The sequence below is a fragment of the Gymnogyps californianus genome, chromosome 13, assembly GCF_018139145.2.
Source record: "Gymnogyps californianus isolate 813 chromosome 13, ASM1813914v2, whole genome shotgun sequence".
Classification (NCBI taxonomy): Eukaryota; Metazoa; Chordata; class Aves; order Accipitriformes; family Cathartidae; genus Gymnogyps; species Gymnogyps californianus.
The window spans coordinates 15930882-15956490 of record NC_059483.1 but is presented as its reverse complement, the minus strand read 5'-3'; the positions used below and the strand labels follow the sequence as shown (position 1 = coordinate 15956490).

General features: G+C 38.1%; 1 protein-coding gene across 1 annotated transcript in view; it reads left to right on the top strand.

Annotated features, from left to right (window-relative positions):
* CACNA2D3 (calcium voltage-gated channel auxiliary subunit alpha2delta 3) overlaps positions 1 to 25609 on the top strand; it is a 483288-nt gene that overhangs the window by 207236 nt on the left and 250443 nt on the right. Inside the window, exons 6-9 of the mRNA XM_050904793.1 lie at positions 744 to 875; positions 2271 to 2331; positions 2424 to 2574; positions 14171 to 14245. Coding sequence (XP_050760750.1) covers positions 744 to 875; positions 2271 to 2331; positions 2424 to 2574; positions 14171 to 14245 — 419 coding nt within the window. The remainder of the gene's footprint in view (positions 1 to 743; positions 876 to 2270; positions 2332 to 2423; positions 2575 to 14170; positions 14246 to 25609) is intronic.

The following is a 25609-nucleotide window of genomic DNA, read 5'->3' as shown; positions in this document are numbered from 1 at the left end:
AAACCAAATCTGCAGCTTAAAAACATACTTGGGCAGCCTGGGTTTTTAGGAATTGATAGATGGGGGTGTTTTAAACAGAAATAGTTTATTTCAACGTCAAGGATTTGCTTTGTATTTCTCTTTCTATGGGAATAAAAAATAATGAGGTAATTGTTGTGAAATCTGGGTCCAGTGTTTTCCAAATAACAATCAGTGTTTTTTGTCATGAGATTTTGTGTTTGTATGTGTATCATAATTCATTCAAGTGTGAAATAAAAGGTATTTCACTTTCTGTTCCCACACATAAACTTTCAGATATAGTAAGAATGGTCTTACCAAGTTGAAGTTTAAAAAAAAAAAAAAAAAAAATAAAAAAAATGTATAAAGTGTTGCCATGAGACATTCCATGCATTTAGGGAAAGTAAACTGAGTAAATAATCTATTATTAGATTGACTCATTTATGTTCTCCAGAACAAGCGATACAGTAGTTCCAGACAGATGTTCTAATGAGCAATTTTAACTTATCTAAAAAATGTGCCTGGTGTCTCTTCTGTATTTTAACCACACTTCCGTTATTCAAGTGTATCATTTATTTTGAATCACTTAATTGACAAAGGAAACTAAAAGATGTTCTGCAATAGTTTGCAGTCACTGGATTTTTGGGTACTGAATAAGCTGAAGATGATAGAGTTCAAGGGATTTTGTTTGGGTAAAATCACTTTTCTCTGTGTGTTTTTTTTTTTTTTTTTTTTTTCCCCCCCAGATCCAGCCATTGTAAATGGAGTTTATTGGTCAGAATCTTTAAATAAGGTGTTTGTTGATAATTTTGATCGTGACCCTTCTCTCATCTGGCAGTACTTTGGAAGTGCAAAAGGATTTTTCAGACAATATCCAGGTAAGAATACAAGTTTTTACTTACAATACAATAAAGAATGCTATGGCTGCAAATTTCTGCTGAGTATTGTCACAAATCATGACTTTCACAGATACTTGCAGGCTTGATTTTACTTTATCTAGTTTTCAGAGAGCTATTTCTAATCAACATTTTCAACGTTCTGAGTTTTTTCTACCAATTTTCATTTAGAGGTGAAGCCCCCAAGATAACTCATGTATTCATAAATATTCCTGCTCAGATATACATACACACACATAGGAAAAATAACTTCTAAACAGACTGTGGAGAAGGAGGGCAAAAGGATTAGACTGTTCATATAGTACTGAACTTAGATAATGTGCTCTATCGATGCGTACTGTAAGACTTAATTGTAGTTTAATTGTTCAGTTTTTAGACTTCTGCTTAACCTGACATCTTTACATTTAAAGATTTCAAAAACTTGTTTTACAGTTTACTTTCACACCAGTTGTAATAAAATGCAATTAGATCACTTGTATTATTTCTATAGAAATAAGTTAAAATATATTGTTACCTATTAAGTTTTATGTTTAATCACATAACAAATTTACTACATATTAAATAAACTAAAAAGTTAAATAAACTGATCTTCAGCTGCTGTAGCTTTGGGTCAGGCCTATAGTGAGAACTGTTCCTTTAGCTGACATGGTTTAGCAACCCACGTTTTTTTTAAGTCTGAAGTCTTGAGTTTAATGTGAGCGAGTTTACTATAAGCCTGTATGTTTGAAAGTGACTGAAAGTAATGCTACTACATCTGTGTTAGTTTTAGATTATAGTTCAGTTCTCAAGCTCCATGGTATTTCAAGGGTAGAAGAAATGTTAGTCCTTATTTTAAAGGCTGTTCTTGTTTTGTGCTAGAAAACAAGTGTAAAAAGCAGGAAGGATTGCCCTGACAATTTTTTTTTCGCTTGGAGATGTTTTTATTGTATTTCTTTTGACCCACAACCAGGAGATATTACCTCTTCATAGTGATGTGAGCAAAACATCAGGTGTATGACCTGTGAGTGAAGCAGTCAGTATAACAGGACCTGTTGAGATCAGCCATGGGTAGTAAGTGCTCAAGGTTTGAAAGGGATTTGGCAAGCATGTGATTGATCAAGTATGACAATACTTTAGTGACAGTAGTATGATGAACATAGTAGGCTTGAAGAGGTTTTCACCTTACAGTAGGCTAAAAAGAACTAAGAAAAAAATTGTTTCCGGTTGTCCTATTTTATTAAATTATTTTTTCCAGTATTTTCTGTGTTATAATACCATTGTCTGTTAGATTAAAGTGTGAAACTCCATTAAGTGCTACTTAGCCCCAATACCACAGATACATTTTGAACAGATACTGTGAAAATGTAATTTAATCTTTTTATCTCTTTTTTTAAACAGGAATTAAATGGGAACCTGATGAGAATGGAGTAATTGCATTTGACTGCAGAAATAGAAAATGGTAGGCAATAGATGACTACCAGTGTTTAAGAAATTTGAAAGGAAGAAAAGTTCAGTCTTTAAAAGAACAAGTTATTTTGTCTTTTGTCTTAGGTACATCCAGGCAGCAACTTCTCCAAAAGATGTGGTAATTTTAGTAGATGTCAGTGGCAGTATGAAAGGGCTTCGCTTGACTATTGCAAAACAGACAGTTTCATCTATTTTGGATACCCTTGGAGATGATGACTTCTTCAATATAATTGCTGTGAGTGTTTCAGGATTTTTCTTCCTTTTTTTTTCTTCCATCATTTGTTGCTATCTGTCATGTTTTACATCACACAATAGACTTGAAAAATGTTGCAGACAGGTGATGGATATAAGATGACATCTGAACCAGCTGGACAGACACTGTGATTTTCCAATGCAAGCTTCTTCAGGTGACAGTGTTTTCAAACTGTTTTTCTATGACTTGCAATCTGAAACCCCTTAAACAAGTTGTCTTGAGTTTGGGAGTTGCAAAGAATAGTAATCTCTTTTGTAGTTTGCCTGAACTTTTTACATTACCTTAATTTTTAACTTCGGAGTGTGTCCCCGTATCCCCTTCCCCGCCTTCTTTTCTTCCTCACATCTTCTGCAATACAGTGCAAATTGCAAAATGGTTATGTGGTGGGTTGACCCTGGCTGGATGCCAGGTGCCCACCAAGGCCGCTCTATCACTCCCCTCCTCAACTGGACAGGGGAGAGAAAATATAACAAAAGGCTCATGGGTTGAGATAAGGACAGAGAGAGCACACACCAATTACCGTCACGGGCAAAACAGACTCGCCTTGGGGAAAAAATTTGATTTAATTTATTACCAGTCAAATCAGAGTAGGATAATGAGAAATAAAACCAAATCTTCAAAACACCTTCCCCCCACCCCTCCCTTCTTCCCGGGCTTAACTTTACTCCTGATTTCTCTACCTCCTCCCCACCCTGAGCAGCGCAGGGGGACGGGGAATGGGGGTTGCGGTCAGTTCATCACACGTTGTCTCTGCCGCTCCTTCCTCCTCAGGGGGAGGACTCCTCACACTCTTCCCCTGCTCCAGCGTGGGGTCCCTCCCACGGGAGACAGTCCTCCACGAACTTCTCCAACGTGAGTCCTTCCCACAGGCTACAGTTCTTCATGAACTGCTCCAGTGTGGGTCTGTTCCACAGGGTGCAGTCCTTCAGGAACAGACTGCTCCAGCGTGGGTCCCCCGTGGGGTCACAAGTCCTGCCAGCAAACCTGCTCCAGGGTGGGCTCCTCTCTCCATGGGTCCACAGGTCCTGCCAGGAGCCTGCTCCAGAGTGGGCTTCCCACGGGGTCACAGCGTCCTTGGGCATCCCCTGCTCCGGCGTGGGGTCCTCCACGGGCTGCAGGTGGATATCTGCTCCCCCGTGGACCTCCATGGGCTGTAGGGGGACAGCCTGCCTCACCATGGTCTTCGCCACGGGCTGCAGGGGAATGTCTGCTCCGGTGCCTGGAGCACCTCCTCCCCCTCCTTCTTCAGACTGACCTTGGTGTCTGCAGAGCTGTTCCTCTCATCTTCTCACTCCTCTCTCTCACTGCAACTGCTACTCCCCTGTAACTGCTTTTCCCTTTCTTAAATCTGTTATCCCAGAGGTGCTACCACTGTTGCTGATTGGCTTGGCCTTGGCCAGTGGCAGGTCCGTCTTGGAGCCGTCTGGCATTGGCTCTGTTGGATGTAGGGGAAGCTTCTGGCAGCGTCTCACAGAAGCCACCCCTGTAGCCCCCCCGCTACCAAAACCTTGCCATGCAAACCCAATGCAGGTTAATATATAAGAATTAATAGAATCAGATCTTAGCTTTTGCTGAAGCTTGTATGGCATGATAAAATGCCAACATAGCTCCTCGTTGTTCGTGCTTTCCTTAGTGCAAATCTGAAATGTATGTATGCGTAAGCTGTGCAGAGGTATTACTGGTGCTTACTAACAGTGAGAAATTAGATCATCAGTAGTTCATGTTATTTGTGTATGGTAGGTAGTTTTCCGTGGTACAGTTACATGTTTTAAATCTATGACAAGAGGCTAGTTTTACAGTACTTAGGAGTAATGGGTTTAATCATGTAGGTAAGGATGGCTTTAACAAGTCCAAAACTGACGTCAAAACTACTATTTGCGTGGGGGATGGGGGGGGAGAGGGAGGAGGAATTGGTGGTTTTATAAATTCTCCTTTGCTGATATTCTTTTGCTAATACTTTAAAAATACTTTATCAAAGTATTTTTGATCAAAAGTATCAAAAGGCTTTATCATATGCATAAATCCTAAAAATGTCTTCAAACTCCTGAATGTAAGGAGGATTCGGGCCTTTTTTTGCTACAAGGGAAGTGCCCTTTGTGTACTAAAATAAATGACCCCAGTGACACCAGTGCAAATCCTTGAGATTGTATGGAGAATGAAGTATATATGCCTGAAGTATATGTGCATTTACTGTATTTTTAACAGATAGCAAACAGTTAGTTCAGAATATCTTTCATATTAATCTCCTTGCAAGATAATTGCATAATTAGCAGAAACTCATGTAGTAGAAAGACATATATACTGTATCAAAAAAAGGTTTACTGTCCTTCAAAAAAATTGTGATTAACTGTAATCTAAATAAGTTTTGTCAGTTGAAATAATGTTTCAACTAAGTAATTATTAAGATACTTGACCAGCCATTTTTTGGTGTATAATCTCTGTGTTTATCAGTAGTTGTGACAGTTACTGTGAATGATGTAGGAAGAAAAAAGAAATGTTGTTTTAAGTGAAGTTTTTTACTTTGGGAAAACCAAAAGGGTCATCTATAGCAAAAAATGTAAAAGTGTATGTAGCTAGAATCCAAACTAATGATTTTGCCTAAGTAGTACAGCAGAAATACTGTGTAAATACTTCAGAAAAAGCAAGTATGAAATAACTAAACATCATTTTTTTTTCAATTTAAACTTTAATTGAAAATGAGCTGACCTGTGCATAAACCAGCATGGAGTCACAGAATTTTTATGTAATTTATTGCCAATTAACACAAACTTCTGATCACTGATTCAGATATTGCGAAAAGGAAACAAACACCCAGTTAAGCCTTTCCTCCCCCTTGCCCAGGCTCAGCTTCCGTCCACCACCTCCCCCCTGCGCCCTTGTCTCAGCACCCCTTACCTTCGCCGCCAGTTTCAGTCCCTCCCCTCTCCTGGGTGAGGCGCTGGGCAGTGCGGGAGGTCGGGGTCCTGTGTAGCTTTCAGTCAGCAGCTCTGGGCTTATTAGTTGCTCACTGCTGCTCTTCGCTGCTTACTGGTTTTCCTCTGCTCTTTGTTTTTCTCTTCAGTGTGGGTCACCCATGGGCCGCAGTCCCTCAGGGGTGTCCCCACCTCAGCATGGGTCGCCCATGGCTGCCGTCCCTCAGGGGTGTCCCCGCCCCGGTGTGGGTCGCCTGCAGGCCATGGTGTCCAGAAGCGCATCCCTTTCACCGTGACACTTTTCCAGCTGTGTTTGCAAATGTTTCCAGCCCCTGATGGCTTCTTCCTTATGCCTGCCTGTATGAGGACGCCACAGCCGCCTCAGGCCTGCTGCTGCAGTTTTGATGCCTCACAAGTTGCTCAAACCGGTGTTGGTGCTGGCTGGAACCGGCTGTGACCGGCACGGGGCTGTGCATGGCACTCTCGCACACAGGTTGCCACTGCAGCCGTCTCCTGCTAACACCTAATAAGTAGTTTGGTTAGTATAAGAAATTCTTAATATTTAGAAAGATACGTAATTATTGTGGTAATTATAGCATTTGTCTGAGGTAATTTTTTCATCTGAAGGCTCTTTCCTCTCTATAACCTCTTTTAGGATAAATATGTGTTTATTTGTTGAAATAAGTAGAAATAGCTACTGAGAATGCGATTTTATTCTTACCAGCTCAACAGTTTAATTTCATTAGGACACTGATGGTTTAGTTACTGTGCAAATATGAACCTGAAATTATTCATGGCATTGAGAGAGGTACCGCAGAAATGCAGGGGAGAACAAGGAGACCATGACAGGAGTGACAATCAGCGGGTAAAGTGCTGTCCTGTCACCTTGAAGGTATCTTGGAAGAAGAGTTTTTAAGGAGTTGTTTTGGACTAAGCGTCACAATATCATCCTTGCTGTCTCACAAGGAAAAAAAAAAGTAAAGAAAACAAAATTTGTCTGCTTGAAAATGTAACAAACTGGTAACAGAGACTGACGCTGTGAAGGGAGTGGACGTTTCAATGAGGAATGGCATAGGTAGGCTGGGGCTGGATTATGAACTCCTTTTAAAATTTGGTGTGTTAGAGGAAGACATAGTGAGGGTACACAGTAAAGCCAGGGTTACTGTGATCTAAATGATCAGCAAAAATTACTTCTGAAGCACTGCTCTGAATAAGTGCCAGCAGGGTAAATGATCTTTGTCAAGACCGGAGAGGATGTTTCAGTGATCAAAACATGAGACAACAAAGCCCATGCAAGAAGCTTCTTGGTGTGAAAGCACTGAAAATCCCGTACAGCTTTTATCTATAGACAAATGTTTGAGTGAGCTTATATCTTACTTGAGGAACTGGGTCAGGAATTAGGAGTCAAATAGGTTAAGGAGTTCTCTCTCTCTCATTCTCACAAGAAGGGACAACCCTAAAGCATGCCTGCATTTTGAGGCAAATGAAGGAAATGCAAGGAAAATAGTGATGAAAGATGTGAGAGAGGACTTACAGATGAGCAACAGTCTTGAGCATTGAGAAAATCGGTATCTATGTTAGTGAAGGAAGAGGAAACAGAACTTAGCAGATGGAAAAGTGAAGTCTGAAAAGCATTTGTGCAAAATTTGTGGTCATCAACTCAGGTAGTTTTTTATTCTCACTTTACAACATTTCACTGTACAAAAAGTTTTAAAAGCTTTTCAATTTCCTTTTCAGGTGGTTGTTATACGTTTCAGTATTCCATACACAAAAAGACGTTTAGGATTCTTAACTGTAATGGGAGTTATGGGCACTACATACTAACATTGTTAAGTACTCAATTAACACTTATAAATATGCAGTAGGATAGAAAAAAAAAAACCAGCCAAGAACAAAACTGAAAAGCCACTAGCAGTACATTAGCTGGGTTGTTTCATATCCATTTGATTTTTCACTAAATATACTTTTAACTTTATCTGTATATATAGCAGAAAGCAGAATTCAGTGCAGGTCTTTCCAGAGAATAAACATAAAAGGATAATATTTAAAATCGTTTTAGCTTTCATGGGTAGGTTGTTGCAAAATCTATCTGAAATTGATGGACTAGATGATTGAATTGCAAAAAATTGTTAGAAATACAAGAGCTATTTTGTGCTGCCTATGTTAAAATTTAAGGTCAGTTCACTGGTGCGTGAACAGAGGTACCTGCAATAACAAGGGAAAAGGCATATTTTTCCAATTCACTTTGAAGTATAATTCCAAGTCATGCATTAAATTAACAATATTATCATAAAACGAGTACTAATTTTACCAAATGCTGAAATTTTTAAAATGCTTTTATAAAAATGTAAACTCTACATTAAATTAACGAAATATTAACTGAGCCAAGAATGTTAAATTAATTTTAATGCTTTAGTCACACCATCTTAGCAAAATTGATTAGAATAAAAGTGTTTGTTAATTCAAAGCACAGTAGTATAGTTCCCTGATTTTAATTTGTAGATTTTTCTATTATAAATGGTTTCTGTGTAGTCTCTTCTTTGGAGTTCTTGTAGTCATACAGGATAGGTTATGGATAAACTTACTTTTCAGCCTGCCTGAATAATCAGATTCGGTACAGCTAACTAACCTCTGTATGATTGCTCCAAGCAGTGGGCTGTGCTTGTGTGCCACTTGTTGTGCATGGTAACACTAGTGGAACTTTGGAAATACCAATTCTTTTGGTTTCTTTTCTGGATTGGCTTCACTGTTGGATCTTAGGTTGGGCTGTACTGGATATCCAAGTATGCCTAATATAGCGTGAAATCTTTTATCTGTGTATTGTTGCACAACAAAATGTGAATTTAATTTGTTTCTGTGGACCTTGCTCCAGACAGCTTAAATGTGACAAAGGATAACTATGAAAAATGACAAGATAAATGTATACTACTTGTGTAGGTGTGCTAGAACCACATATATCTCACATTTTCAGAATACCAATAGTATCTGATTATACAATGTAGGTCAGCAGCTGTCTAACCAGCTATATGGTTCCTCTTAGTTCAGATTTTAGCCCACTCATTTTATTTTATGCCTGTTGTGCAAAGAAATAACTAGACTGACAAAATAATGTGAACTAATAAAACAGATAAGTGTAACTAAGTAAATAAAATAATAATAAAAATCAATGTCATTGTGGTGGGTTGACCCTGGCTGGATGCCAGGTGCCCACCAAAGCTGCTCTATCACTCCCCTCCTCAACTGGACAGGGGAGAGAAAATAAAACGAAAGGCTCGTGGGTTGAGATAAGGACAGGGAGATCACTCACCAGTTACCGTCATGGGCAAAACAGACTCGCCTTGGGGAAAAATTAATTTAATTTATTACCAGTCAAATCAGAGTAGGATAATGAGAAATAAAACCAAATCTTCAAAACACCTTCCCCCCACCCCTCCCTTCTTCCCGGGCTTAACTTTACTCCCGATTTTCTCTACCTCCTCCCCACCCTGAGCAGCGCAGGGGGACGGGGAATGGGGGTTGTGGTCAGTTCATCACACGTTGTCTCTGCCGCTCCTTCCTCCTCAGGGGGAGGACTCCTCACACTCTTCCCCTGCTCCAGCGTGGGGTCCCTCCCACGGGAGACAGTCCTCCATGAACTTCTCCAACGTGAGTCCTTCCCACAGGCTACAGTTCTTCATGAACTGCTCCAGCGTGGGTCTGTTCCACAGGGTGCAGTCCTTCAGGAACAGACTGCTCCAGCGTGGGTCCCCCGTGGGGTCACAAGTCCTGCCAGCAAACCTGCTCCAGGGTGGGCTCCTCTCTCCACGGGTCCACAGGTCCTGCCAGGAGCCTGCTCCAGCGCGGGCTTCCCACGGGGTCACAGCCTCCTTCGGGCATCCACCTGCTCCGGCGTGGGGTCCTCCACGGGCTGCAGGTGGATATCTGCTCCCCCGTGGACCTCCATGGGCTGCAGGGGGACAGCCTGCCTCACCATGGTCTTCGCCACGGGCTGCAGGGGAATGTCTGCTCCGGTGCCTGGAGCACCTCCTCCCCCTCCTTCTTCAGACTGACCTTGGTGTCTGCAGAGCTGTTCCTCTCATCTTCTCACTCCTCTCTCTCACTGCAACTGCTACTCCCCTGTAACTGCTTTTCCCTTTCTTAAATCTGTTATCCCAGAGGTGCTACCACTGTTGCTGATTGGCTTGGCCTTGGCCAGCAATGGGTCCATCTTGGAACCCACTGGCATTAACTTTATCGGACATAGTGGAAGCTTCTGGCAGCTTCTCACAGAAGCCACCCCTGTAGCCCCCCCACTACCAAAACCTTGCCATGGAAACTCAATACGGTCATCAAAGGTTTAAATTACAAGAGAGATGAAAGTAGTAGTAGTTTTAGAAGAGGAGCTCAGAAAGGAAGGTAACTGGTTTTTACTTCTCTCCCTCCCTCCTTCAGTAAAACACAGGCTATTCACAGCTATTGCACCAGTATTAGCACTCTCAGCTATTGCATCACAGCTGTCACAACTATAACATGCAAAGATTTCATATGCCAGAGTATAGGAGTATGGGACTATGCAATACTAGGAAACACAAGGAAACAGTGCAATGCAAGACTCTTGAAGAGCAAAATGCAGGCTTTTACTGAGGTAAATTAACAAGAGATCTATACTGGGTATTGCTGGCATAGTCAGCAGTTACTAATCACCCTTTTGATTCAAGATCAGGAAGCTATTTCACTAAATACCAAATTCTAAATGTCATAGAAAAGCTGCAGAACTGAGTTCAAATTGCTGATAAGGAAGTGTGTGTGTGGGTGTGGAATCTTTTCCCTTTCCGCTTTAAAGGTCTGGCACACTTAAAAGAAAGGCATCGCCAATAACACTGCAAAACCCCCTATGACAAGGACAAAGAAATCGAATATATGCTATGAAGCACAAGTTGGGTATTTTACTAGAAGCTGACAGTGGTACTGAAGATCTTATCAAGTGGATATGCTAGTTTAAGCAGTAAACACTGCTTGAATGCTTTCACATGTTGCATCAGAATTCTACAGTTTTCATGGACTTAGAGGGGCAGATGTTTGCTGTTTGGGGAATTTCTTTTGGAACTGAAATAATTTTGTCCAGTGAATTTTTCCATCTCTTCATATTTGAGTTTTTTAAAAAGGAAAAGAAAGTGTATACAATTAGCAAAGAGTATAAAAATTAAAATAGATCATAAAAATGCACCCTTGCAGCAATTCAAACCATTAGAAGCTGCTATACCTTTTTATATAAAGGTTTTTCTTACTATGCTTTCATTTGTATCTGTACAGTAGGGGAAGAACTGCTAAAAACCAGAACACTTCCAGCTTATGCTTGTTATCCATAGAACACTGTTACATAAAATACTCATTTACATACCTTGGCATAATCCAGTTTCTTCTGCCATACATAGCAGATTACTTAAAATATTTTTGATAGTAATAATCTCAAGGTGAATTAGATGCCACAAATGCAAATAGTGTCACAATTTGGCTGGGTTTCAGAAGGATGAATATCTACATTTTCTTATGTTCATAGTGACAATGAAAGTGCTTTGTCCACATGCCATCTATGTAATTGTGCTGTTTGTGTGAGAATGAACAATTTTATTCATCCTTTTTTGAAGTAGGTTGATTCTGTAAGATGGGGCTGCTAGGAGACTTAAAGCATGTCCTCTGTGAAAGTGTTGGCATCCTTTATACTACGCAACTGAATAACACTAAAGGCATAGTGGGAGGCTACTGGGAATCTATCTGGGTTATGGTGCAGCGAGCAGACATGCAAGCTACATGTCTGTGCGAACAGCCTGATGATATGAGTTACTCAAAATAGTAGTTAAATCTTATAGAAATCTAATGGACTGAAATTATGCTACTTAGATGTAAGGTCTGATAGAGTAGGAAGTTGTTTCATCTATTTGCTGGTGATGATAGGCCTGGGGAAAAAAAATTGTGGTATTAGTACAGCATTAGGAAATTCTGAGTTTGCTTGCATGCAGATGTTTGAAACTGAGACCATGACTCAGAGACAGGTAGACTTTAGTATTTTATTGCATGTTGGCCAATTACAGACACTGTGCTTGGTATCATGTAAAGAAAAGTACGTATGTTAATATAGTTTCCAATGGCAGCTATAGAAATCAAGCTAAGAACAGGCTTAACTGGAAAGTGTATTGATTAAAGAACATGCTGAAAAAAAACTGTGTGAAGACAGGAAAAAGCTTGGGAGTAGGGGCTGGTGTACTGGTGTCTGTTACAGATTTTCTATATTTTTTTTACAATAGAATGGAATATGGTCTTGACTTTGGCCTATAATAAGAAATGCTGTGTAGATTTGGCATTATTATTTTGCAATGACTGTCAGGAGATAGATTGGAAAGCAGTCTGAAGAGAGAAACTACAGGGGAAAGTCCATCATTTATCAGATCAATAAACTGTTATGACACTGAGATGCACACGGGACACTCCCAGTGACTCTAAAGTGTTCTAGAAATCTTTGCCTTGTGTTTCATATTGCTCTTTGGAGCAATAGACATGTCCACAGGCTTTCATATATTGGAATAATATTGATAGGAATAAAATAATTAGGGAAGCATGCAAATCTGCTGCAGAAATTATGTGTAAATATCTTTCGAGCATTTTTATTTGTTTCTATACAACCAACCAATTACTATGTTGATGCTGATGTAAATAGTTTGTATAACCAGCAATAGTAAGTGGAGTTATTCTGGGTTTGTATTTCCTTATAGCTGAGAACTGAGTCTAGCACTATGCCTCAAGAATAACTTGATGCAGTTCAAATTAAACACTCTTCCCTATTGTCCTGGTTTTGGCTGGGACAGAGTTAACTCTCTTCGTAGTAGCTGGTACAGTGCTGTGTTTTGGATTTAGTGTGAGAATGATGTTGATAACACCCTGATGTCTTAGTTGTTGCTAAGTAGCACTTATCTTAAGCCAAGGATTTTTCAGTTTCCCATGCTCTGCCAGCAAGCAGGTGTGCAAGAAGCTGGGAGGGAGCAGAGCCGGGGCAGCTGACCTGAACTAGCCAAAGGGGTATTCCATACCATGGAACGTCATGCCCAATATATGAACAGGGGGGAGTTGGCCAGGAGGTGCGGATTGCGGCTCTGGCATCGGTCAGTGGGTGGTGAGCAATTGCATTGTGCATCCCTTGTCTTTTCTTATTTCTTTTTTGTTGTTGTATTCTTTTTCATTACAATTATTATTATTCTTAGTAGTGTATTTTTATTTTTACTTTAGTTATTAAACTGTTCTTATCTCAACCCACGAGTTTTACTTTTTTTCCTTTCCTCCTCCCCACCCCACTGGGAGGGGGAAGTGGCTGCGTGGTGCTTAGTTGCTGGCTGGGGTTAAACCACGACACCAATGCAACAGTGATTATGTAATTATGAGTGTGGCGAGTAGTGCACTGTTAAAATGGATGATGATGACAGGTGTCCAAAGTGGAACAGGTTCCAGGGGTCTATGGTTAGACATATGTGTAGAGAAAGGAGTGGTGTTAAACTGAAGAGAGTAGAACCAATTCAGAGCTACAGGCAGACAGAGACAGTGAGAACTTGCAGTAACAGAGAACCTTATCTAAGCAGCATTCTGTAATGAGTCATTGTAAGACTTTTTTTATTCCCACTGAGGTGGAGGAATAAGGGAGTAAATGCATGTATTAATCTAATGAAATGTTTTTCCTGCTTATTTTTGACTTGACTTAACGTGTCATCTTTCATTGTTTACTATGGATGTTCTGATTCACTTAATGCCTATGAAAGGGTGAAACTGCTTAAAGCCTAAATGCAAAGGCCTTATAGTTTGATCTGTGATAACTTCTAGGGTAGATTAAATTAATGAGAGGAGGAATTAAGTTAAAACTCTATCTATACAACTAATGTAGACTTTTTGAAGGTATTTCTGTGTTAACTTGACCTGTGTTGAAAGGTTTAAAAGATTTAAACAATCAAGTCCAATTTTCAATCAAGTGGCTTAAGCATCCATGAGTCTGCAAGATCTACTGCCTGCAGATGAGACTTAGTTTCTTTTAATGCTTAAGATGCTCCTGAAAATAGGACTGGGCTATCTAACTTAGACCTTGCAAGATAAACAGATAATTCCTTAAAGATCTGTCACAGCTTCATGACTTAGCGTATAATAAGGTACTCTGCTTGACTGAAATGCTGACTATTGTCAGGCATGTCCAGGATTGATTCAAGCTTACAGACTTTTTGGTGTAGTTGTTCCACTATTAACCTTCTAAAATGTTAGCCAGTGCCTCACATATTTGTCAGGACTTTTTTTATCCGTAGCAAAGAATTGGGAGTTGTGACTCGGATGTATCAAACATGACCTCTTAATACTATCCAGATTTCAACTTGAAGGATATTTGTGGCAGCTGGTGTATATAGTACCCATTAACTCCACCTGAGCGTTGGCATCCATTCAATTAAATGCTCCTTTTTAAAATTATGAACCTCTGAAACATTAAGAATTATATAAAAGGAAAAAAAATACTACAGCCAGTTTTTAAAAATGAACTGAATCCTTTTGTTCTTGCTTTATGTGCATGATTTCACTGTAGTTCTAAATCATTAAATTAAATTGTATCTTTCGAAGGTTTTAATTAAATTTTTCATCATACTTTTTATTTTTCTCTATAGTATAATGAAGAACTTCACTATGTAGAGCCGTGTCTGAATGGAACATTAGTTCAAGCAGACAGAGCCAACAAAGAGGTAAGGAATGAAAGTAACAAAACAGCAGAGAGATAGGATGCAGTGCATAACAATGTGCTATAATGATCTTTTCCTAGTACAACGCATTGCATTATTAGAATTTATTAATTATTCTCCTTATGCCATTTCAAAGGAGTCTTATGTGACTCGGTAGGAAGAAAAAGAAATAACCTCCTAGTCAATTTGATTGATTAAACTTGGTGGAAAAATACAGAAATCACTGAAAATATACTGTTAATAAAGTTTAGTAATTACTTTAAGTAAAATACTTCAGTTGCTTTAAATTGAACTATCATTCTGTTACCAAAAATTGATGAGGAAAAGATTGCATTTTTAAGTCAAACTCACACTAAAGTTGAAACAAAATCTCAAAACAAATGCAAATAAATATAATAATATGTGGATAAAAAAATTTAGCATTCCAAACAGGTGTGTCTAAATAATAATGCATTCATTCAAGAAAGTTCTGTGAAAGTGTTCAAATTAATTACATCCTGCTGGCAGTTTTCAGAAAAAGAATTACAGTGATTTCAGTGAAAGTTTTATTTGAAGGGAGATTGCAGTATGAGTCTGCAGCTTGAAGTTTAGTTTATTCCCTGCCATCCAAATGCAGTTGCTCTGTGCAAGCATTACTCCATCACACTTCTTAGAGGGGTAAGGTAAGATTGTTTATGCCATGTAAAATTATAAAATAAGATAGTTGAAAAGTCCTGTGTTTCTTGTAGAGGGAAAGGCCTGTTAAAATAAGCCACTTGTGTTATTGTAGAACTTCCCTGCTAAAGCTTCCTCTCTTCTTAAAGTGACTTGTCCACCTATACTGAGTCTTGCTTATGGCTGGAGAGGGCAGCAGCCTTGCATCTTTCTTTAAATACTTCTCTGTCTTTTTTTACTAAAGGCAAATCAGAAGAATTTCAGCTCAGCACTGAATTGTTCTTAACATTCAGTGTGCGTCATGGTTTAACCCCAGCCGGCAACTAAGCACCACGCAGCCACTTGCTCACTCCCCCCACCCAGTGGGATGGGGGAGAGAATCGGAAAAAAGTAAAACTCGTGGGTTAAGATAAAAGACAGTTTAATAGGACAGAAAGGAAGAAAATAATAATAATATGACAATAATAAAAATAATAAAAGAATTAGAATATACAAAACAAGTGATGCACAATGCAATTGCTCACCACTCGCCAACTGATGCCCAGTTAGTTCCAGAGCAGCGATCTGCCCATCCTGGCCAACTCCCCCCAGTTTATATGCTGGGCATGACGTGATATGGTATGGAATATTCCTTTGGCCAGTTTGGGTCAGCTGTCCTGGCTGTGTCCCCTCCCAACTGCTTGCACCCCTTCAGCCTTCTTGCTGGCTGGGCATGAGAAGCTGAAAAATCCTTGACTTAGTATAAACACTACTTAGGAACAACTAAAAACATCAGTGTGTTATCAACATTATTCTTATACTAAATCGAAAACATAACACTATACCAGCTCCTGGGAAGAAAATTAACTCTATCCCAGCCGAAACCAGGATAGTGTGGTAGTTCATTTTTGCTGAAGAAGTCAATGAGATGTTACAGGAAGTAGAAAACATAGCTCTGAAAACGCACTTCTAAGTGTGTCAATGTTAGGTCTTTCTATGTATACCAAGACAAAATGAATTTGATCTCGTTATGCTGAACTTTACTCCATTGTATTAGTCACATGAGTTCTTTGCATTTTACCTACATATACACCTGCGTTGTACAGGAATTATCCTTCATGGGCTGCTTCCTTAATACACTTGATGTTCTCCACTGTTGATTCTTAGATTATCTAAATATCATTTGGTTACTATGAGGAATGACATGAATTGTTTCTAATAATTTTGTGTGGAAGACCCTTATTTGTGAACTGTGATGCAGTTTTCTAAATGAGCACTTTATTGTGCGTGCATCTAGTGAGCCATATGAAAGCTGTGCAAGTTCTAGACTTAAAACTAAAGATGCAAATATATTGCCCAGATGTACTGTCTGGAATTAATCCTACTGTTAACCTTTCCATCACCCTGCAACTGATCAAAATGCAGATTACCATACACCCGTATGTTACTTAATGTCAGATTCGTTTTAGTTTAATTGATCAAAAAGGTTTTATGCCACCCAGATGATGCTCAGATTTTATGAACAGTGCTCAATTATTCCAAATAGCTAAGTACAATTTCATATTTTGTTCTTCAGTGTAAGCTTCAATATAATTTCTAGTTAGCTAAATTTTTTTTTATTATTATTTTGTGCTTTATTTTGCCTACAAATTGAATAATACATCCAAGGTTTCAGAGAATAACTAAATATGACCTTTTTTCCAGTTATTCATATTAGTGAGCCAGTTATTGTTCTTTCCTTGAAAGGCCAGAACTAGAGAATAAACCTGAGATAGTAGCATGTAATAGTTCCATTTTTATATACTGTGACTTTGTCAATCTTCATTTGTTTCTTAACTTCTGTGAATTTATATGTTCTTACTGTTTTTCTAGTTTGGGTAATGAAGTTAACAATTTATTTGCCTAAACACTGGAAGGCACAAAAGTGCAATTGTCCTGACTATAGCTCAGAGTATAAAGTAAAGATTGTCAAGGAGATGGACAACCACGTAATAATCCTAAATGAGTAATTTGGTTATCATGCTCCTGAATTCGTAGTTACAAACAGCTTTCTGAATTAGCTGATATTGTTGTAAGATCTGATACTGTGTGATGTGAATATACCGACACAGCAAAATTACCTGGGGGCCTCATCAAAAACTCACTGGATTTCCTAGAAAAGTTTCTCTTGAATTCATAGTCTTTTGGTCAGGTCCATAGAAAAAAGATGTCTTAAAATGTTGTTACTATGCACATTCCAAAACTGGTCAAGAGCTATCAGAGTATTTAGTTGTGTTTTGGAACTCATCATAAGAATTTAATCATTTGGGCTGTTACTTTTATTTCTGTGAGTCTAACAGATATACCAGGCTTCTCCTGTAGTTTCTTCTGTGTAATTGCCAAGTGTCCATTGTAATATCAGACGAAAGTAGATGAAATTACACTTTCTCAACCTGTCTTACAAGGTAAATACTCCTTTGCGTGTTCACTGGTAAGAATAGCTCTTTCTTTTGTCTATTAAATGATAAAACAGGAACAAGAAAAATATCGCGACAAACACTGTAATATGTATTTTTTTAAACAGCCATTATCAACATACAACCATGAGTTCCTGTATTGGCAAAGTAGAGCAGGTGATTGACAGGCAATGTTTTAAAATATATGCCATTGTTTCAGTTTATATGTGTATACATGTGCCTGATTTTTTGGAAGTCCAACGTAGGTCTGAAGATATAACTATATATTCCTTCCAGAAATTTTTATTCTTTATCTTTTAATGTCAAATATTCTCCTCAATTGAACGGGAGCAAGGATGACCACATCTGTTACTACCAGTGTAAGGTCATTAGCACCAAAATAAATACAAGCATTTTAAAATACATTAGAATGTTTTTTCTTTAGCTAGGAACAATTAGAAATTGCTGTAATGGTATTTCATATTGCTATAGTTTTCCCTTACATAGAAAGAGGAGATATATGTTGCTGATGATTGCAGGGAACTGAATTTTTAACAGTTCACTCTACCACTCTTTTATATTGCTATATATACACCTGACCTTACTAAGGACAGGTATTTCTTAATGCAGCATTTGTTGCTGGAAGCATGCATAAAACCAGTTTTACCAAGCTATTAATTTATTCTGAGTAAACTTTAATTCCTACCATTTTGGCAGTATATTTCTCTTTTTTTTTTCTTTAAACCATAATACATGAGTGCCGATATAAAAAATTTCCATTAAATGACCCTTAAAAAAAAAATCCCCCCCAACATACTCAGACGCAAACCCCAGTTCTTGTTAACTGCATCTTGCTAGGTTCATGTGACATCACATGTAACAAATAAACAGTTCTTAGAAGCAGAGATAAGAAATTACTTTGAGATGTTTGACTGGAGCTTTTTATCTCATGAGGAAAGCAGCTGTTTCAATAACTCCAGATAAAAATTGCTTTCACAGGATCAGTACCCCAGTCTACATTTGTCTTGAAAGTATTTATTGAAGAATTACTTTGCTGTCTTTATATAAGGCTCAGATGTTTTCAAATGGAATCTTTCTACTCTGAGGATGTCACTTAAACATGTGGAATGTCTTTCTTTGAATTGAGTTTTCTTTAATCGCTAAACTTTAACAAAACAAAGAAATAGAAAATCTAGAAGATTAGGCTATCCTTATCACTTGCACTTCATTTGTAGTGAGCTGGAGGGCAAACCAGCTTCTTAGCAGAATAGATAGGGTTAAATTACACTAACTTGGGGCAGAGGGGCCAGGGCTGGACTTGGGGAGAGATCAGGTCCTCCTTTTTGAGGACAGCAGAGTGTAGCGTTTGCTTCTGCTGAGAGGGTTCCCTTCTGCCAGCACAGACACTGCCCCGCTCATCTTGACCTCTTGCACAGCTGCAGTAGCAGCCAGCCTGGCTTTCCAAGATGTAGGCATAAGTAAAATAGTTTGATTTGCCACCTGCAGCAGTCTGCTGCCTCAGGCAGTTGGGCTACAGCCAGAGCCTACTCTGTTCCCATGCACAGCCTATCTAGGTAAGATGAAACCTGGGAGCATCTTCAGGGAATGGAGCATAAGGATTTTTTTGGGTAGGCTACAGGAAACTGCTTCAGCCTTAGGGCATATAGCAGCCTGGGAAACGAGTGCTTCTTAATGGTGTTGGTACTGAATAGTCAATGGGATTATGGGTAGCAAATGAACATGCTCTTTCACATTCAGGGATGGATTGCAGAAATTCTTCTCCATAATATGCAGGGAATTTAACAGGCTTCCAAAGAACCAGACTTTCAGAAAATCCAATTAGTCTTGGGGGGAAAAAAAAAAAGCTGTCTGGTTTACACATTTTCTCAGTGAAACAGTGTGACTCTTGCTGCTGCTTTTTTTTTTTTTTCCCCTCCCCTCCACAACATCTCTTCTTTTTTTGGGAGCAAAACAGTATAGTAAACACAGTGTTAGTTCCACACATTGGCTGTAGACCACTTACTATTATTTTCTGGACCACAGTGTGGGAACTACTTACCTAAAAGAAAAAAAATCCACTCTCATTAAAGTATGAAAAAGCATTTAAAGCATTGTAACCCTCTTATATCCACTCTGTGGTGACACTCTCCCTTGAGTAATGTGGCTCAGTTTTCTGTTCCAAGTGTCAGGAAAGATATTATAAAGCCCACGTTTCACCCCCCCCACCCCCCCCGCCATTTTTCTTTCTTTGTCTTTCAGGTAGGAACGTGGGCCTGACAGAGTAAATCTGTACAAAGTGCATACAGAGCAAGGAAGTTGCATTTCTCTTTGAATGACAACCCAGGTATTATTGATGAAGCTGCATTTGTTTCCTCTACAATGTGCAATCTGCATTCCAGTTGCATCTTTACTTAAATTATTACTTCCCTACCCCTGTAGTTAATATTTTAGGTCTCTCTTCTCACAGCTATTTTAGTAAGGGATGACAAGTTAGATTTACTTGTTAATTTATATGCTTTAGGAGCCCAAGTTAGCCGAAGATTCTTGATCCTGATTTGTTCTGTTAAGTAAAGAGAGCAGTTAGACAGAAAAGAAAACATAGCATGAATACTTTTACCTTTGCAACTTTCAACTTAGCCAAATGCATGTTTTGAAGTTTGGTACAGATTTCATAGTGATTGGCGTAGTGAAGGCAGTGTTTTGTGTTGTGGGTTTGGGTTTTTTTGTTTTGTTTTGTGGGGTTGGTTTTTTTTTTTTTTTTTTTTTTTTTTTGAACAAGCCTCATCAAACCTGTAGGGGTTACTTGATCAAGATCGCTCCTTGATTAGGAGCTAATAGTATTTAGCTATTTACACTAATAAATATCTGTCTGGTGCATTACAGTAGATTTTTAAAGGACATCAAATGAGTTTAATATAATTAAACATTTAAACATTTAACATATTCATGCATTTTTGTTATGGGAAAGGAATGAAGGTTGGAGGAAACAGGTTTTCAGCCCTGAATCTCCAGCACGTTGATCAAGTAACATGCTTTTCTTTAAGAAAGAGGATACATTGAAGGAAGTGATGATTCTAAGCATCTAAACCTGTTCCCTACCAGCTTCAAGAACAGCAAAGTAATGCAGTCTTGAGTTGTAAATCTTCATTTAACTTTATTTTTTTACTGCTAGCAACAACCTACAAGGAAGAGATGCTAGTATGTTTAGAAATTTCCACAGGTTTTGATCAAGTTTTTTTTTTCCTGCAAAATTGTTGGTTCTGTAAAAGCTTATGTTATGTGTAGTTTTCAGAGCAGTGAGGATCTAATTGCACCTTGAATTTCTGTCAGATACAACTTCAGAAAGCATACTCCTTTTGAGAAACCTTATTGAATCAAGTCTGGTTTATGTATTTATAAAAGACAAACTTACAACTTCAAATATGACAGAGTGATGTGAGTGGTGTTAATATATGTGCTACCAGTTTTACTAAGATACGATGTAGGCATCCCAGTACTAGATTTCTTCCAACATATAGTGTTTCTGCTTTCATTTTTACAATAGAAGAACATAGTAATTTGTTTTAAGAATAATTATAAATTCAGGTGATCTGGCAGGCATCAAGTTGCATCCACTTATTTCTAAAATTTTTCATAGCCTAGCATTTGTCATAAAATTTTTGTGTTGGCACATACCTGCATTGAAGGTTCAGTTCAGATACGTGGAGACATATTCTCAAAATGTTGCAAGCTATCCCTAATTTGCAAAACTTGCTTCAAGTTTTGTTTATCACAAAAATTAAATCTATAATTACATTGGGTAGCATAAATGAGGTTGAAATTAATCTGTGATCCTAAATGTGGTTTAGTAATATAAAATACGTAACATATATTTGAATTTTACCAGACTAACTTATAATTTGGCATTAGCATTAAACAGCTGCTACCTTGAAGTGTATCAATTTGCTATACACAAATTTGAAAAAGAGTGGGAAATAGTTCAGACACTATTCTGTCACCGTCTGCACTTTCTCCACAAATTACAAACATGTGGAACTGCCTATTTTAATACTAGTTTTCTTGGGCCAAGAGGTTTTCATCTTTGAGAAACTCCATGTTGCAATTTACCTACCCCAAAGGAATCGGATGACAATCTGATTTAATGTAACTCCAGATTTAAAGTAACAATATTACAATATACATTCCTCTTTTATATGTTGTTTTAATGTACTATATATGGGTTGAGGACATTTCTCTGTAAATGTTTCCAGATGAAATGTATCATCTTCTAGATGCACAGATAGGCACAGTAACTCCAAACTAAATCAAGAACTTACCCCTGCGTAAATTAGAATGACAAAAATAGACAGATGTAGTGTATAACTTCCAATGAGCTTTTATTTTTGTATGCAATTACCAGAAATTAAATAACCAGAAGACTGATTCAGCAATGAAGCTGAGTGAAATTGCCAATAAGAGATTGGTAAATACAAATTTTGCATATTGAATTTTATTTAAGCAAAGTACTTAGGTGTATTTTTATCTATCCATCTCTGTTAGATCTCCAAAAAAGATTTTTGACTGCATTGCTTAGCTGTTAAAAAACCCCAAAACATGAAGTCTCACTGAAATCTACTTTTTTTTAAAACTGGCTAGCCATTATAGACCCCCAAAACTTTCAGCTAGCCCCAGACCACTGAAATTTGGTCTGAAGTTTTCTATTGCAGCCCCAGGCAACTAATTTACTGAACAAGAACTTGTTTTTAATTGAAGTGTATTGAATCTTGAGCTCTTTGTTCAGCGTTGTTTTCAGGATTGTTTTCCTGAAAAAAAATCCAGTCTACCAAGACAATGAACGTGCTAGGGGAACACAAATGGTTGGATAATCATCACCGGCAAGCTAACCTGTAATTGCCCTGGCTATGGATTTTAAATGGGATGATGCTTAAATGCATTTTACAGGTGTGAGTACACATTTATCAACTGTTAGTATATGTGGGTAAACTTCCCTGTGACACATCAGTAAATATCACTCTCCCACCTCACACATATACCTCCTGATTGTTTGGGGGTTTTTTTGTTTGTTTGGTTGGTTTTTTTTACTGGTTTATATACTGATGTAGTTCATCTTCACAAATCTGACAAATCTTTGCCAAGTATGTCTCAGGAACATTTGGAGTTACAGCATGCATGGATGAGTATGGGAACTAATACTAGAAGTAGCAAAGATTTGCACTAAAACTGTCAGAGAAATCTGGAGCAATGTTGAACCCATTAACAATGCTTTTCTGTAGGAAGCTCACCCTTTTCAGACAATTAGTAGCAAATATCATAGCTTTCCAGTGTAGCGGTATAAACTCTGTTGTATATATCAGCTGTGAACTGTTACTTCCCTCTTTGGAATCAGTGGAAAATGCTTTATTCATGCATGCTTAGACTTGAATCCATGGTCCTGTAACCCCATCTAATTTGGGTATTCCTGCTCATCATAAGTGGTACCTTATTTTTGGTAATCACAAGTAAGCTATAATAAAATGTATCTGTACAGGGTACTGGGACTACTATGTAGCATATTGCCTTAACAAGAAGGAAATCAAAACTTTTGTTGGATGTAATAAAAACTGCTGAAAACTGTATAAATGGAAAGTTGGGCATAACTCAACTAATTCAGAAGCCCTAAAATAGAATAAAAAAAGAGGTTGGTTTAGCTAGGTAAGTAGGAAGATAAGAGATAAGGACTTGATTTGGTCAGAAGTTTACAACAGTAAACTCGCTTCCAGTGTACTTCCACCTTGTCAGTGGTAGAGAAATACAATATAAAGGCAAACAGGTTTTCAGATCTTCCAGAAAAAGGATCATAGCAAGCTGAACATATTGGGTGATGTATTTTTATTTGTGAGGCTTTAGGTGGTGACCTCATGTTAAGATGCATTAAAACGGCCTGTGAAGTGTTGTAGACTGTGTGCCAATTAAAACTTGAGCCAAGCACGCCACTATTGTGACGAGGTTTGTTACGATGCTAGGGAAAAATCCATCAGTGAAATTCTGTAAATGTTTGCTATGGTAAAAAGAAGCGATACCAAAACATGAATGTCAGGCATTAGGGATTATGTTAGCTGACAACTTGTCTGCTCTTTTTTGTATATGTCTGAGATGGCATGGTTGTGACGGCATTTGAGAATTGGAACTGGGTTCTCTGCTTTAATGTATCATTACTTGCTTTCAGATGTGTTTGTTTCCTCAGATGTCGAATGAAGATGGCTGTACTTTTTTCTTCTCCTTTCTTTTTCTTATTTAAAAAGAATAAAACCTTGAAGGTTATGGAATATCCTCATATTATTGTAATGGAGGCCAAAAAATTTCCCTGACTGTTGCCCAGACACAGGACTCTTTCTTGTTTGTTAGGAGTGTGACCAGGTTCTGTTCACTTCCAGAATGTAAAAATTTGTTGTCTTGTTGTGATTATAGATACCAGTCAGCTTTTATAATCTCAGAGAATAAACCTTGTGAAGCCATTAGAACAGCCTGTAAGATAAGAGATGCCTCAGAATTTCTTCAGAATTGCCTCCAAATCAGTAAATTATTCTTCAGCTTTACTATGGGCTAGATAAACCATTGTGTCATTTTAGCTACATAGTTGGGAGCTTCTGCCATGAAGAAAAATTCAGTTTTCACAGTTTTCTGGTCTTCATCTCAGAAGAGTTTTTAAATTGCCTGCAATGACCTGAAATTCGGAAAGTAACATCAGATTCTCACCTGTATTCAGATAGCGCCCTCTACCTCCCTAAATTCTTCTATGTTCCAAATCATGAAGAAGTGCTCTGAATCTTTGCAAAATCATACGTGTCCTCTCCCACACACAGATTTGTTGAAATAAATTACTTAACTTGAATTATTTATATTTATTAACTATTAAACCCTAATAAATCAGAAGTAGGAAACTGAAAAAAGAAGTAACAGAAATATGACTTGCTATCATATTTTGCCAGACAATTTTACCCTAATCCCTGAAGTCTGAAAATGTAATGTAATCATCTAACCAAGTATGATCCAAAATCCCTACAATTATTGATTAAGCTGTGAGGCTAGAAAAGGTGAATACACCTGGGTGTACCAAAAAACGCTTTCAATAATCTCATTATAAGAGAAACTCCAAGTTCAGTCATGATAATGGTTATAAATTTATCCTCTTGTTCAGTTATGCTAAAGCTATACGCAAGTGGTGTAATTTTAATATTCTGTATAACTGTCCCATGAAGCATAGAATATGAAGACCATTAAAAATCTTCCCGTGCTCCTTCTCATTTAAGTTCTGAAATAGTCCAAGTCAAGTTGGGCCACCTGGTTTTTAAGCAGAAATAGGTGTGTGAATATTATTTTTCATCTTTGGAAGAACAGTGTCAGTATACCCTGTTCAGTATATCCTATTGTTCTTCAAATAAGCATATTTGTAACTATACCTAGGACAAGAACCTGTTTCCTGATTCTAGGTCCATCAAATGTATTTGTTGGTTTGTTTCTGACTTAAAGGGTCCTAACAAACTTTACACAGTTTAAAAAACAAAAGGAGAGAACCTTTTAGATTTGCATACATGGATTATTATCAGATGTTAGGATCACTGGGACTTTCTGGTTTTGACAGCGGATGGTGTTTATAAACAGACAAAATCAGCAGCATGCAAGGGTACAAGACTGAGTGTATGCATCACTGATGTTCTGGTTTGAACCCTTGTAGATAGTTGCAAAGACCTTGTCATGGCTGACATGCACAAGTAGATTTGTATCCTCGCTCTCTTCAGCTCATGTTTTTCAGCCACTTCTAAATGGATCATAGATACCTCCACAGCTGAACACATCTATACTTCCTCACTGTAATAAGACACAACTTCTCCTGTTGAGCTCTGGCCCTATAATTTTGTAATCAGACATCAGAGTCTGATTATCATAATTGTGTGCCTAATTTGCATTCAGAATTACCAAGATTATGCATGTCAATTAGGTATTTGTGTCCACAATTAGATATTGCACATTCTGGTAATTGCAGATGGAAATTAGGCATACAGTTGCATGTGAATGTTTGGGCACACAGTTGGACAGATAACCAATTCAGACTCTAGGAAGTTCAGATACTAATCTACAAGGGCTCCAATAGGACAGTAAAGAGAAGCTAAGATGAACCAATATTATTTCCTATGCAGTTTATTACTAAAAAGAGCTATTTAAGATGTAAAGTTTAAAAGATGCTTTTTGACTTAAGAGCAGGGGAATCCTGCTTTCTGGGATCTGATTTCTGAAAGGTATTGAAAGTGGAATTGAGGTG